The sequence below is a fragment of the Excalfactoria chinensis genome, chromosome 16, assembly GCF_039878825.1.
Source record: "Excalfactoria chinensis isolate bCotChi1 chromosome 16, bCotChi1.hap2, whole genome shotgun sequence".
Classification (NCBI taxonomy): domain Eukaryota; kingdom Metazoa; phylum Chordata; class Aves; order Galliformes; family Phasianidae; genus Excalfactoria; species Excalfactoria chinensis.
In genome coordinates, this window is record NC_092840.1 from 11,396,701 (window position 1) to 11,411,656 (window position 14,956).

The window sequence follows — 14,956 nt, forward strand, 5'->3', positions numbered from 1 at the left end:
TATTTAACCCACTGCAAAGTAGTCTGAGGAAAGAGAATCTGACAGCATCAGAATAATGAGCTGGTTTGGGATGGCATGGAAATGAAGTCTCCCTCATCTTCCTCTGTGCTCTCAAGTACTCCTACATGATGGAAACACTAGGCAGGTTTACTGGGAGCCAGAATGCAGAGAAAGAGCCTAGGTGACAAGGCAGCCCTGAAGCTGGAGGTGTGTTGGTCTCTCCCTGGGATTCTTTTCTGTGGCTGCTGGTGCATTGAGCACCAAGCCAGCTTGAGCTGAAGACTGTGCCACCCAGCCCAGGACAGAAAGGTGCTGGGGGAGGAGAGGAAACGGGCAAACAAAAACAAAAAGCAGCCCTAGAGATCCTGTTTTGATTTTCACACTTAATCCTGATTTCCAATGAAAGGTAGGATTTTTTAAAACACTGGGCTCTCCAAGTTGGACAGCCTTGGAAAGGAAGTTCTCTGTGTGCTTGATGCCTGTTACTTAGAGGTTCAAAATACAACTGTCGGTTCATCAAATAAATAGCTCTTCCCAGCCGCTAACAGCTCAGGCAGCTAATTGACTGAGTTTATTAACGAAGGAGAGAAAATCATGCAGAAGAAACGTGAGAACTGAAGAAAGACGTATAGAATCCTTGGAAAAAAGTCCACACTGATGTTAAGTACATCGTGGGGGAAAGTGGGGGGCAGAGGTTTGATCCATCCCTGCATCACAGACTCCAGGGAGCACATGGTGCTGCAAACCACAGGGCACTGCGCTGCTTTCTAACTTTTTACCCCTTCCCCATTTACAGGCATGGAATGAAGCTCCCTCCAATCACCTGTCGCAAGAAACATTATCCAGCTTCCTAACCTTAAGGATGAGACCCTATCAATATTGCCTCTGCTTTTGTGCTCAGGGTAGTAGTGCAATATTGCTTATAGGGTCTTTTCTTTTGAGGGCATTCTTCATGGAGAGAAGACAACCACAGCAGAAAAAATTAATCCTATGTGCCCATCGAGTTAAGGGAAAAGTTGTGAAATACCGAGCATTGTTAGATAGACAAGTAATTGTGCAGAGATGTTATGTGTGACAAATAATCATGCTATTGTGGTGACTCAAGTTGTGAGTAATGGGCATATTTTTGATGTTATCACACAGGATTCAAAATGGCCTTGTGTTTAAGAGGCACAAGCAGTGATTGAAACTGCAGAAACCCATCACGTCTCCATTTTAAACAGTACAAGTCTCGAGATGTTTGAAGGGTGCCTATTTTACATAACGATGTAAACACCCACCAAGGGATGGGAGGAGATATATAACCACACTCGGCTGTTCCTGTGCCCGAAAACCAGTGCTGTGCAAAGCAGAGCGTTGCACGAAGAGCCCGAGGCTCTAATACCGATAACCTCTACACAAAGCTCGCGCCTCTGCCTGGCGAATGCGTCCGGGCCCGACAGCCGGGGCTTGCTGCAGGCACGGCTGAGCTGGGCACTGCCCCCAGGCCTTTCCAAGAGCTGCTTACGGAGGTACGTGGGAAAGGAGCAGGGCCGGGGGTGTTCAATCTCAATCTCCTCTCCGCTTTGTGAGAAATCAGCTGGGGGCTGACAGCAGCCGGGCTGGCCGGGTGGGTGGCCTTGCCTTCCATTTCAGGTGGTCGCCGCGGTCTCTTTCGGGACCTCTGGGGCCCAGGCAGAGGGGTGGTGGGAGGGGATTGGGGCCGGCTCAGGGTGCGGCGGAGCGGCCGCAGCCGCAGGGCTTTCATAGCTTCTCCCCGGGCAGCGCGGGGCCGCGTTTTCTCCGCGGCGATGGGCGCGGGAGGAAGAGGAGCCCTACAGGACGGCTGCCTGCTCGCCCGACCTTGGCCCTGCCACTGTTTAGCCCCTCGGGCATCACTCCGACGGGAGGCGGCCAGCTAAGGGACAAAGCCGAGACATTCCCCCTCCGCCTCAAAGCCCGGGCTCTCCCTCCGTGCCCCAGTCCGGCGGCCGGGGCCACCGGGCGGGCTGCCCCTCTTTCCCTGTTGCACTACTGTCACGGTCGCAGCGAGCAGTGCAATAATGAAAGGGCGTCAGTGCGCCGGGGAGCGGCGAGAGCCGGGCTCAGCCGATGTAACAGCGGGCGGGGAAGAGACGGGCCGTCCCGCCGGGCCTCCAGGAGCCGCTCGAGCGGGGCAGGGGTCGCCGCGCTGCTCGCTCTGTCGGAAAGCGCAGGGCGAGGAGTGCGGGTCGGCCTTGGCCATCCACGTAAATAAAGTGCCTTCCCACATTCCCGACGCTGCCTTTTCTTCCGGGCGAGTTTTCCCGCAGGTCTCCAGCCCCTACTGCCTCCCCAGTCGCGGCCCCTTGACGGGTTTTTGTCGGGCCGTCCAGCGCGCTCATAGCCTGCTTGTTCTTTGTGGGAGGAGGGTGAAAATGGAAATGAGTGTCTTCCTTAGCCGCACAGCCTGAAAAATAGGCTCGAGGCATGCCCTAGTGCTGGGTTCAGCAGCGGGGCCGGCGGGAGAGAGGAATGGTTTACAATAATGGACTTCAGATCAGTGGTGTGGATGGAAGCTGTGCTGGGAAGGCCAGGAAATAGTCCTCTGATTATTAGTGGCCATGGTGAAATGGATACTTCTATAAAAGAAGGCCGGGGAAGGGTATTTCCTTTAGCAAAGGACCTTTCCACTCTGGCCTTTTGAACCTGCACTTCTCGACCCCGTTTCTGCTTCATCATGAGTTTTTGCAGAGGAAGGTGAGTGCTGAAAGCAAACCAGCTGGAGGAGGGGGATGCAATCTAATCCTGATGAAAAGACCTTTCCAGTCTATGCTTAATTTCCTATTTCTGCTGGTTTCTCTCTTTCTTCCATCTCTCACATGCACAAGCAGATGTAAAAGCTGAATCTTTCCCCGCAGCCTCTCTCCCAAGGAAAAGTCAGCCCCTTCCCCAGCTTCACCTCCAGGCTTTGCACACACAAAATGGCTGCAGCAGCCTGTGGGTGGGCATGGAGAGCTCAGGAAGCTGCTTTTCTTTTTCCCCACTCTGCCTGCCCAGGAAGCCCTTCTGCTTTTCTTTTCTGTGGCATTTTGCTCTTGCATAGCTCTGTGCAAATCCGAGGGGGTCTCCAATGTGTGAGCTATGCATGGAATGGGAGCTGGGGAGGGAAATGGACAGTTTGCATGAGAAGGGGATCATTCGGGCCCCAGTGTTTATTTTTTTGCTGACCTTCTGGGGATATGGTCAGTGAGAGCTGTGACAGCTGCTGGAAGCGGCAGGGGCTTTGAAGATTGTGAAGGTTGTGACCTCGAGGCCCCTTTCCTCTCTCTGTCCCAGGAGCTGCTGAGTCAATCACGGAAAAGGGGAGGTGAAATGGGGGCTGCTCTTTAGCCATTTTTCAATTGGTGAATGAAACAGGAAAGGACAAATGCAAGAAGAAAAAAAGAGCGATTACTTCCACTTTGGTGCATTACTGAAAAGGAGGGACATCTCTTTGGCTAAAGATTTTAACAATAATGGGAAACCACTGTGTTCCTGAGATCCAGCACCTTGAATAAAGGATTTGGCTGGGCAAGGAGCTGATGGCAGATCTATAACAATGAGTTCGGGAGGAAAGCCTACAAACGCTATTTGGCTAAAAGCAAGAGGAAATCCACCTCTTAATTTTCACCTGATTCCACCTTTAGACACGTATCACCATCTTCCACCACCTCCACGATCTCACACTAACACATCTTCACCTCTGCTGAACCCCACGGCTGAGGCTGTTGTGAAGTCACTGAGAAGGACTGCCTGAACTTGCCAAAATAAGAGGACAAAGTACATTGTGTGTACATGCTTTCAAACAGCACAGGCTTGCTTGGCAGTTCACACTCTGGGCAGCCCCTGAGGGGGCTCTCACTCAGCCCCAGAGCCCTGTACACCCAGAAAATGGTGTTTAAGTCTTTTTCACTTTCTAGATAACATGATGCTATGGATCTGGCCTTTTAAAATAGTAATCAGAACAGCAAACAGACTGCCTGGCTTTGGTTGACCAACACACAACAGAGGCAAAGAAGGCAAACAGTAGGCTTTTTGGTTAGTTTACACAGGGGGCACTTAAATACTGTATTGGTTACATAATACCATTTGGGGGTTGGGGTTTTACACATACTTCTATTAAATGTATCTGTGACATTTGTTTTAAAGTGATCAACATAAATCCAGCCACAGCTTTAAGAGGAAAATTCTCGTGATTAGACCTAATAATACCAGGTAGCTTATAATATATTTACTGGAAACCAATACACAATAGATTTCCGCACCCCACCCCCCAGCTGTTAGAAAGCCTTATGCTCACTCTCCTGCAGTGGAGGATGTCACTCTGCCTATAGAAGGGCTGCCACAGACCGTCGCTTCCCTGCAGGAAGCAAAGACTGCTGGGTTTTAGGGCTATATCCTGCTACTGGTTCCACATCCAGCCCTCAAGATTTATCCAACACGGACCAAAGACACGATATGGTCTGGCAATTATGACAAACAAAGTGCTAAGCAAGAAGGCCAAGCATACTTTAATAATAATAATTTAAAAATCCTAGAGTCTTCTTGGCTGAAACTGATTAGGAAAAACAAACAAACAAAAACCCACCAACCACAATTCATTGTTATCTCCTGAGAATCCCACTCACATGGGATACCTGAAAGCATATTCTCTTCCCAGTAAGCCTTCTAGTAAGCATCCTATTGCCACCCAAAGGGAGTAGCAGGTGGTGAAACTGGAGGCTTGACAATGGCATTAGCCACCCAGTTTCAGCTGAAACCTCACTCTATCAGCACACAACTCTTCAGACTTCATCTAAACCCTTCCTCAGAACAGTGAGCTTCCCTAGCAAGGCCTGGATCTAGCAGCTCCACATCCTTACAAAGTACTCACTGCTCAGAAGTCAACAGATGGGAAGAAATATCTCAAACTTTCACAGCTTTAGAACTGTGCTCTTCTCTTTAATGTACTGTCACCAGAAGCTCCACACACAGAGATGTCTGCCATAAGGAGCTAGCAGAACAGCAGGTAGGTGGCTGATTGAGAATGGAAGTTATTTATTAGCAAACCAAAATCATCCACATGGCACTGCACTGAGCTAGGTACACTAACAGCACTCAGTGTCAAACACCAATTTGGTAGAAATCCTGCTTACTCACCTTGGAGGTGGGTGTGCCTTGTATTGTAAACCTTAGATCTTATAAGCCTCCTTAGATCTAGTGAACATCTTTAGACATACAGAATGATCAAATGACAATGATTATATACCAGTAATAAAGAAACTGTTTTAAGGAATCACCCTGATACAACAACAAAAAATGTCAGAGCTCTTCTTTGCCTTCTTCAAACACTTCTCAGCAACCACACTGGAAAAATTAGACAAAAAATCTCTGTCACAGCAGGAAAGATCCCAGAACCACTTGGCCCATTATGGGCTGAAACTTCAGCATGGGACAAATGTGCGCAAGAACTTCTTTACGGTGAGGGTGACGGAGCACTGGAACAAGCTGCCAGGGAGGTGTGGAGTCTCCTCCGGAGATATTCAAGACCCGCCTGGACGCCTACCTGTGCAACGTGGTGTAGGAGCCTGCTTTGGCAGGGGGTTGGACTCGGTCTCTAGAAGTCCCTTCCAACCCCTACAATTCTGTGATTCTTTGCTGAGAAGCAGCACATTTGCCAGGAGCTGCTACATCCTTACCAGCAGTTCACCCCATTAAAATCAGTAGGGAATTACTCTTTGTACAAAAGCCTCCATCACACTATGCAAGACGATAAACTTTGTTTTGTTCTTCCACCGTGAATTTCCATCATTTTCCAGGATTAGTTTATGGTTATAGCAGAAAAGTCTGTTGCTTTTCATTTTTTACAGTTAGACCTTAAACAATCTCTAAATTATTAACAACAAAAATCAATAAAACAAACTCACCACCACCACCCATCTCTGCTCTGAGAAAGGAAAAAATAAGACTTCCTGAAGAAAACAGATCTATCAACAGCTTGGAGAGGCAGAGGAGGCCACTTCCATGTGCAAGCTGTACAGATGCTGAGCACGAGCAAAATGAAAGATTCCTCAAGAACAGCCCCGTAGCCCCCAGTACTAAGTGACTCATTTTGGAGCATTTATAGCGGTGTTTGGATCAAGTTGAAGAGCAGTTTTGCCATTTCCCTGTTTAATCTTTGGCCACATTCTCTATCAAAATCGATTCTATCTTCTCCTTTCCCTCTTCCCACACAAACATTATCCCCCCCCACCCCCTGCACTATTCCTCCTGCAAGGCAAACACAAAAGAATAATGAATCAAACCAATACAACCAAGAAATTCCACCAAGCCAATACACAGACACTGAAAAAGCAAGAGAGCTTTTAAATTGGGACGGGGCAGGGGTAACACTTAAACTGGGAAAAGCAAAGCTATGCTGTTTTGCATTTGCGTCCTGAATAAGGGAGCAGAGAACGTGGTGGCGCTTTAAAGCCTCGACCAGCGGAATGGCACCGGCAAGAGCACACTTCACAAGCAGGTTACAGCCAGCGGGCTCCCACCGGCACGAGAAGCTGCCTGTGCTTGCCTGGGTCAGCGAGAGGACGCCTCTGCTCGGGTTCCGCCGCCACGGGGAGCTTTCGAGCGGCTGAACCGGGCAGAGCCGAGCCGCGCTGCCGCCGCCGCCACTACCGGTAAGAACGGGGCTCGGCGCAGAACAGCGCATCGCAAGCCGCCCGAGCCCGGCAGCTGCCACCGAGGGAAACCGGGCCCCGCAAATCGGCTGCACTGCGTTGGGATTTCAGAGGGACCTCGTGCGCGTAGCTCTTAAAAGGACAACCGCTGACGGCCAGCTCCGCCGTTTTATCGGCGTGGCTCCGTGCCGGGGGGAGGCGACTGAGCTTCACTCGCCGAGCCGGAGAGAGCAACGGGCGGCTTTCCCCCGCCGCAGGACGGTGAGCTCCGCTCAGCACCGCCAGGCATCCGTGAGAGAGTGCCGAAAATATCACGTCCGGCGACCCTGGTAGGGGTGGGAGGCAACCGCCCTCTCATAACCATGCCGCATCCCTCCCGCGGCAGCCCAGCGCCGTGGCACGAAGCCGTTCAAAGCTTTGCCGCTGGGCTCAGCAGCGCCACGGGGGGTAGAGGGGGCTGCTGCGGCTAGGAGGGGCTGAGATGCCGAGCTCCCCTCCTGCGCCCAGTTCGCACGGCGCGTCTCCTCCAGCCGCGTTCCGGCAGCCGCTCGGTTCCACACAGCCTCTGCCTGCCCGGCCCCTTCCCACTGGGCAGAAATCCTCCTCACTCATTCTCCGTCCCCGCAGGACAACAGCCACCGCCCTGCAGGTCTGCGGGGACAGCACGCAGCCGGCGCTCGCTTTCGGGCGGCACGGTAAGGAAGTGTTAAAACCCACAGGAGTGGAGGGTCTGGAAACTGACCCTGAGAAGCTGAGGCTTTTCTTCCCTCCGCAGCAATCCTGGAGGAGGGTCTCTCTTTGAACAAAGTCACAATCACCTGTTCCTTTTTGGATAGGAAAGAAGGCGGTTACCTCACAGCTAAAAATTAGCACTCTAAAGAGAAAACGCCTCTGTCCCGGGAGATCTGCGGCACACATCCCTTGTGCCTGTACAGTTCTCACATCGCACCCCACGTGCCTTCTGCATCTAAACCAGCTGCCGTGCTGCACCACTTTGGAACTCCTGGAAGGGCACTATGATAGTGCACTTCTGACACAATGCCAGGAGACGGAGAAGGTTGGACACCCTCTCTCAAGCCCTCCTAGAACAGGGCAGAGTACGAGGAAGGAGCCCTCAGGATGCCTTTAGCTTTCAGGGTGCTGGGGCTTCCCGCGTGCCCCCACTCGGAGGTTGCTGCCAGGACTTTGTCGCGGACAGGCACCGTGCCGGCAGCACACGTGGCTGCGTGCGGGAGGCAGAAGTGGCGCCTCCCCGCTCGTCTCCACGCCCCGCTGCGGAGGGTGAGACTGCATAAAGAGACGTCATCAGTGCCCAGTGGAGCAGGGTGGAAGGACAGCTTCGGGTGCGGGCGAGTGGGGCTGTGCGGAAGCCTCCAGCCATCACCCGAAGAGCGCTGCCAACAGGAGCAGGCTGCAAACGCTGCTACTCGGGATCGCGGAAAGCTCCTCACCAAGAGCATCTTTTCGCTACACATCAAAGAACAGCAACAGGCGCTTGATGCTGAGGAACCACCGCCAGGTTGGCTCGCAGAAGAACGACGCCCTCTTGGCAAACACCCTGATTGTCAAGCAGAGCCCCTCGGCAACAGCCGCGCCGGCAGGGAAGGACGCGGGACCTGCAGCCCCACGGGACGGCAGGGAGATCACGGCCCAGCGGCTCTCAGAGCGGTACCGGCTCGGTAAGAGAAGAGCTCGGCTTTCATCCGGATTACACAGGACCCTCCAAGGGAAGCGATCTAGGCAGCAGCCGAGGGAAGCCAGGCAGTTAGTTATGCCACGGACAAGATGCATTAATGTAGTATTACCGCTTATGTGAAATGCATCTTGCACCAGCCGGAAACAGGCTGTTTTATTGTTAGCTTTTGCTTTCAAGATCTCTGAAAACGCGTTGGGATTATCATAGACAGGCATGGAACTCTTTTCTCCTCCCATTAATAATTCCATTGTGTCCTTCATTCCCCCCTACTGAAACGGAAATCCGTACCTAGTTTCATTATACAGCTAATTGCCTTAAACGTCTACCTTAAACAAACACACTTCAACCTTGGCAGAGCTTTATGGATCCCATAGAAAGATAGCGAACAGAAACGCCTAAAGCATCACCCTACAACATACGCTAATGCTCTATTTCCCTTTGAAATAACAGCAGCACCGGACTCGGCAGTGCGCACAAGGTGAGCCACAACCGCACAGCAGCTGAGCGCAGGGCCGCTGGCTGGTACTTGTTCCCCGAACGCGAACCCCCCGGGGAGCCCAGCCACGATCCGCCGCAGCCGGCCCGGAGCCGGCGGGACAGCAGCGCCCACTAGCGGCCGCTCCCGGTCCCATCAAGGCTTTCAGGCTGCAGCACTGGGTTAATGGGAGGACCCTCCTCGACTCGTACCCTTGTTTTCCTCACAATCGCCCTGCTTGCATCCACGCTCACAGGAGCACTGTATTCTGCAATTCACATGCTAAGCAGTTACACAAAGTTTTAAAACGACTCAAGAAACAGACAACAAAAGTTTGCACTCAAACAAGTATAACCATCTAATTCAGTGTTCAATAAATGCTGTATTTGACATATTTTTCAAAGCAGACAGTTTAAAGTAAGCAGATTTTCTTCACACATTATTCTCACTGAGAACAACTATGAAGATCCCACCAATGTTTTTCCCAAAAGCCTTTCTAGTCTATTAGGGCAATGCTGGCACACCTCCTTCTCAGAGCGCTTGTATTGAACAATAAGCAAGAAGCCAGAATGCATCTGTCAATCACTCGATAGAACTCTATTTTACTATCAACAGAAGCAAAACAAACAAAAAGGTTTTACTTGACATTTAAGTGCACAGAGAACTTTGGAAAGAGGTTCTATAAAACTGAGATTACCACCTTTAAAAAAAAAAAGCAGCAAAACATTTGAGACTTTCATATCCACGTGTCGGAGAGTTTCATCTGTTACTTTCTGTCTCAACACCTTTTGTCAGATTATTAAAGTCATATGGAAAAAAAGCAACTAAAAAACCCAATACATAAATGGAGATTAAATCTCCAGTCCTCAGCTGTGGAGGGCGTGTTGGAAAGCTGAATTGTAAGCAATCAGAAAATAAAGACACTTGAATGAGATTTTGAAATCGTAGCAGTTCAGTTTAAAAACATACAATACGGCATTAAACATAATAATTACAGTCTTATAAATCTAGAAGTTATACAAAAAGAAAAGCACATTTGCAATTGCACAAGATATCATGTTTTCACAGCTACAAGCCTCTGCATTTCTTACATCAGCTCAGAACTTTTGTATTCTGCATTTAGCATGCTTTATGTGACAACGGTAACAGACTTTTCCTAAGATACACTTCAACTAGGCTTATCCCAGAGTCTGTCAGCACAACTTCTGCAGCAGGAACTGAAACAATAAAACTGGCACACAGACCAAGATGAGCCACACAGATCTTCCCTTTCCTCAGCTAAACCAGTATTCCACAAGCATGCTGGCAAACACTAAATTAAGGCCACGTGGTTTAGGCATAAAGATTTTAGCTCTCTGTTAAAGAGGAGTAGAGGACTCACTGCCAAATTTATTTCTTCATTTTGTTAGTGCTAGTGCATTTTTGTAGTTTCTCGTAAACCAGCTTCAGAGGAAAACCCCTTTTTGTTAAAGGGCAGCTTGTTTAAACTGTTTTTATTTTTTAATTATTAATATAATTACTAAAAAAATAATCCTTTATTACTTCAATAACAATTAGTCGGTAATACCAGTGAACCTTACAGAAAAGTTTGCTTCTATCACAAAACAGTACTAGCTCGTTTCATCTCCAAAATGCCTCTTATCTTTCAATACCGTAAGATTAACAGAAAAACACTCTTACCTTCTTCAAAGGATATCACAAAACAAAAGAGGCTTCTTGTTCTGCAGAATACGAAGGATCCTCACTAGAATCAAACCCTGAATTAAAACTGAAGCTATTCTGTGCAGCACAAGCGTGTGAGGGATCAGCATATGAAGCATGTGTATAGGTACATGCATAAAATTTAATTGAAACTACCTATTACACTTCACCAGCACTCACTCTCCACAGCATGTAATTGGAGACGTAAAAGCAGCAAATAACGTTACACCTTCATTAACAAATTGGGACTATAATCAGTAAACTAGTTATACATGGAAAAAAACCAACACCTGAATTTGCTGACTTTTCACACTCATTTACTGAGCTTTTCTATTTAAAGCAAATAGAAAATGTCTGGTAATTTGTGTTTTAGTATTTCTTGTAGTACACTGGAATAAAAGTGTTCAGGGTAAGGTTTTTTTCCATTCTTTCCACAGAAGAACACAGAAATTAAATGTCCTATGCAGTGAAGATTCCTTGCTCTAAAGACTACCCCCATTAAAAATCAGTACCAAACCATTCTCTAAGATTTACTCTTTTTCCATTTCTTCTGGATTCGCACAGAAGAGCCCCACACGGGTGTAAGTCCCACTGCTTGTTCACCTGGATTCTCATACTGCGCTTGCAATGACATGCAAGAACAACATAAAGCAAATTTATTCACATCACACGGAAGTTTATAAAATTCTAATGTTAATTAAACAAGTAGTGGCCTTCTGCACCAGTTCCTAGAGCAAGTCTTACCGTTTCAGAATTAGCAGTATCACAATCAGCAGAAAAAAACCCACAAATTTCTTTGGAGAAAGGTAAGAAATAAGAACTTGTCTTCTTCAATACACACAGTATTTTCAACTTTTCCATAAATACACAACAAAACTCATGAAACACATTGGAAGCAATTTTCAGATGGACTGAAATATTTTCCTGGAGGGCTGAAGTAGCTGAATTTGACTCACTTAAGAGACAGCAAGAAATATTTTCCCTTTCTAGACTTACTCCATCTCTTCATTAATACCATTCTCTCACTAGCTAGAAATAAGTTTCCAAATATTTAATTATAACTGAAAAAAAATTACAAAATACAAAGTTTTGTGGTACCTGGGAAGACAGAGATGTACTACTTTCTTTTTTCAATTTCTTTTGAATTGGAGAAGTAATGAACAAAACAAATGACAGAGAGAACTAACACGTATGATCTAGTTTCACCAAATAAGCTTGAAGATTTAGACAGGATTTCTTAAATAAATGTAAAATGTCTTAGTCTGGCAGATGTCATTCCCACAGAAGTGCAGCATTCCTAGAGTGAACTAATGCCCTTCGGTAACACAGAAAGTCTATCACTTAGGCAAGGCGGGACTTTTAAGAGACCAAGTATTAGCATCTCTGAACATGGGAGTAAGATGAATCTTACTGGATCCTCTGGCAATTCAGAGCTCATCATGTTTTGCAAGGTCCATACTGGGTTTGATGAAGACTCCTTCCATTGCTTTCCAATAGTTGTGGTGATTAGCGGTGGGCATGCCATGAACTTCCCGCTGGCCTCTAATGGGATGGCCATATTGCTCCCCAGTTATTGAAAGGAACACCTCAGTTCCTACGTGCTTGAAGCGCACTGCATCCTCCCGCTCCCAGTGTGTCCCACTGCATTGCACAATCCATATATCGAGGTCATCTCCTTCACCATCATCACCAAAGGCACTTACTTCCTGTTAGAAACACAAATCTCCTGAAGTGAAAATATAAGCAAACACAGCCAATGCACACACAGAAACATCAGCCACAAAGCCAGCAAAATTTAAAGGCAACGATGCAGAGGGAAGAAACACTGCACTGCTGTCAACAGCAATTAAATCCAGAAGCAGTAACTCTCTGCAACTACAAACTCCAACACATAACCTGAGCACAAAGTGACAACAAACCGCAACATACATTAGGATTTAAAGACAACTCGAGCACAACCACTAAGGCAAATAAATTCCTGCTAAAACAAAAGTTAGAGATCAGATTTCATTATGTGCCCCCACATAGCTTTAGGTATTTTCATAAACCTGGTAGGCTCAGCTCCAACTGTTTAAGACTCAACACAGACTTGAAAATCAGATGGCTAGAAGTGATTAACCACTTGAAAACAGAACTGCAATAGTTTGTACCTACCAAGCTAATAATTTAGGGTCATGTTAATTCAAGCTTGTGTGGTCTATACAGTGTCAAAGACAACATCCCAAATGAAAATCAAACTTGTTTGTTAGGAATATGAAATAAAAGTTTATATTCAGAACCACACCTTATTTCAATAAGATAATAAGTCACAGACAAATCAATCTCTAGGAAACCACTTACATTCTCCTTTTGCTTAGATACTGTGAAAACACATAGCAAATGCAATGGAACAAAACAACAGCTGCTGAATATTTTCATATTAATGACAGCATTGAATGAATTGTCTAAACTAGCAAACGAGGAAAGGTGGAAAGTCTTCTGAAGCCCGCCTGGTCCAAATAATCCTTCTGAAATGCTATTTTTCCACCACTTATTTTGTTTTAATAAATACATAAACCAGATACCTTACACAAAACTGACCTTTATTGTTTCAGCCACTTTCAGACTGTTTCTACAAACAGTCTGGTTTCCCGAATTAGAATCTAATGACCCATCTGATTATTCTAATGGAAGACTAAAATGGCTACTAAAACCAAACTTCCAACATATTTGGATTACGTTCTGGACAATGATTTGTTCAAGGATAAGGCTGGACCCCAGTTACAGAGAAGAACACTGCTCTAGGAATACATAAAATAGTAAATGAAGATGATTGTGAAAGTGGATTCACTCATTTCTGGTAAGAGAGGACAAATAAATAAGCAAAGGGGACTAAAACAGACATAGGGAGATGATGATTGATATTAATGGGCTGGAACACCAAGGAACTTGGATAAAGGAAATCCTAAGTGTCCTAACACACCATTAACTGTCTGGCTCTAGATCAGTCTTCATGATATTAAGAAAAGTGGCTAATATTTAGCACTTTTACAGCATAGAACATTTCAAAACAATCAGCAAAACATCAGTGGTGCACAATAAAGAAATCAATACAGGTTTGTAAAAACTACAGTGACAAACTGATGCTGGTAATTACTACATTTCCTCTCTGTTGGGAACTTTAACACATCATTTTATGATGCAGAGAAGCAAATACGTGCACTTTGCATATCCAGAGATGCCTTATTTCTGGCATCTAGTATCTAAGACTGACTCTTCAAGAAATCTGGAAAGAGGTATTGTCAATTTCAGTCATGCACTGTTTGTACAAAAACGTATGACTTAGAGCAACTTACTTGGTTATTGGAGAGCGGTGATGGGAAGTGATGAGTGTGTAAATTTTTTCCCGTGTTTACATGTGTGAGTCGTATTGCCTGCCCACATTTCACGGGGGTTCCACGTTGGCAGCTGCCGTCAGTCTTCCCACGAATCCGCCAGTAACTGTTGGCATCATCTGAAGCTTCAACTCCTGTCACTGACTGTTGCCCACTTCCTGTTGGAACAGAATTAAATGGCAGGAGACCTAACCCACTTCTGGAGCTCAGAAAGTCCTGAAAGAACGGAAGGAAGCTGCTTTAAACAGGAAGGCACGACAACGCTAAAAGCACACTGAATTCTCAGACTTTTTACTGACTCCAATGGGAATGTAGGTACCGAATCCTTCAGCCTGAAGAACGTAACCGAGGCCCTGGACGCAGCACAGGGCTCACCTCCGGGGGGGCTCAAAGCGCCCCTTTCACACCACAAACGCAGGAGATGCGGAGCCCGGCCGTACGGCCTCGCCGCGCAGCCCCCACCTCCGGGCCGCAGCCCCCCCCGCCAAGTCTCCCAGCCCATCCTACAGTCCCAGCGCTGCCCCGGCAACAGATCGGAGCAGCCTCCGGCTTCACTCCCCGATCCCCTCACAGCCTCCCCGGCCATTTCCCGGCCATTTCCCGCCCCTCTCCCCTGCTCCGCTGCCCCGCTCCCGCCATTTCCTCTCCTCCTCAGAGCTCCACCCGCCCTTCCCAGCTCCTGGCCCCTCATCGCGCCTCCCGGCCCGATCCTGCTCACCGGAGCCGTACTTGACCTCGTGAGAATGCAACCGAACGCTGTGCCGGGTGTTAAGCAGCTTCAGCACCGACCCGCAGGTCACAGCGCCCGGCGCCGGCTCCCTTCCGCCACACAGTCCGCACAGAAGGAAGAGAGGGAGGAGGCGGCAGCCGCCCCACATCGCGCCGCAACCCAGCCGGCACCACCGCCTCACAGCGAAGCGCGCTTCCGCAGCCCCTCAGCGAGCTCAGCCAATCGCTCCCCGCCAGCACCGCGGTCGACCAATTGCAGCCTTCCCTCCTCTCGGTCTCCGTCTCGCATTGGACCTCGACCGACGGAATTCGCGGCTTGGCAAGAGGA

At 47.9% G+C, this 14,956-nt stretch overlaps 1 protein-coding gene across 1 annotated transcript; it reads right to left on the minus strand.

The window, feature by feature from the left end:
- Positions 1–9,409: 9,409 nt before the first annotated feature.
- SDF2L1 (stromal cell derived factor 2 like 1) lies at positions 9,410–14,888 on the minus strand. Its single transcript, XM_072351260.1, has 3 exons — positions 14,618–14,888; positions 13,861–14,057; positions 9,410–12,231 (listed from the first exon to the last, which is right to left on the minus strand). The coding sequence occupies exons 1-3, from the start codon at positions 14,775–14,777 to the stop codon at positions 11,953–11,955; spliced, it is 636 nt and encodes a 211-aa protein (XP_072207361.1). The 5' UTR covers positions 14,778–14,888; the 3' UTR covers positions 9,410–11,952.
- Positions 14,889–14,956: the final 68 nt, after the last annotated feature.

Excerpts from the sequence above, each read along its gene's own strand:
- SDF2L1 (XM_072351260.1), bottom strand. The coding sequence starts at position 14,777 with ATGTGGGGCGGCTGCCGCCTCCTCCCTCTCTTCCTTCTGTGCGGACTG. Across the intron at positions 14,058-14,617 it reads CGAGGTCAAGTACGGCTCCG|GAAGTGGGCAACAGTCAGTG; the intron begins GTGAGCAGGATC and ends CTGTTCCAACAG. Across the intron at positions 12,232-13,860 it reads CACCGCTCTCCAATAACCAA|GAAGTAAGTGCCTTTGGTGA; the intron begins GTAAGTTGCTCT and ends TGTTTCTAACAG.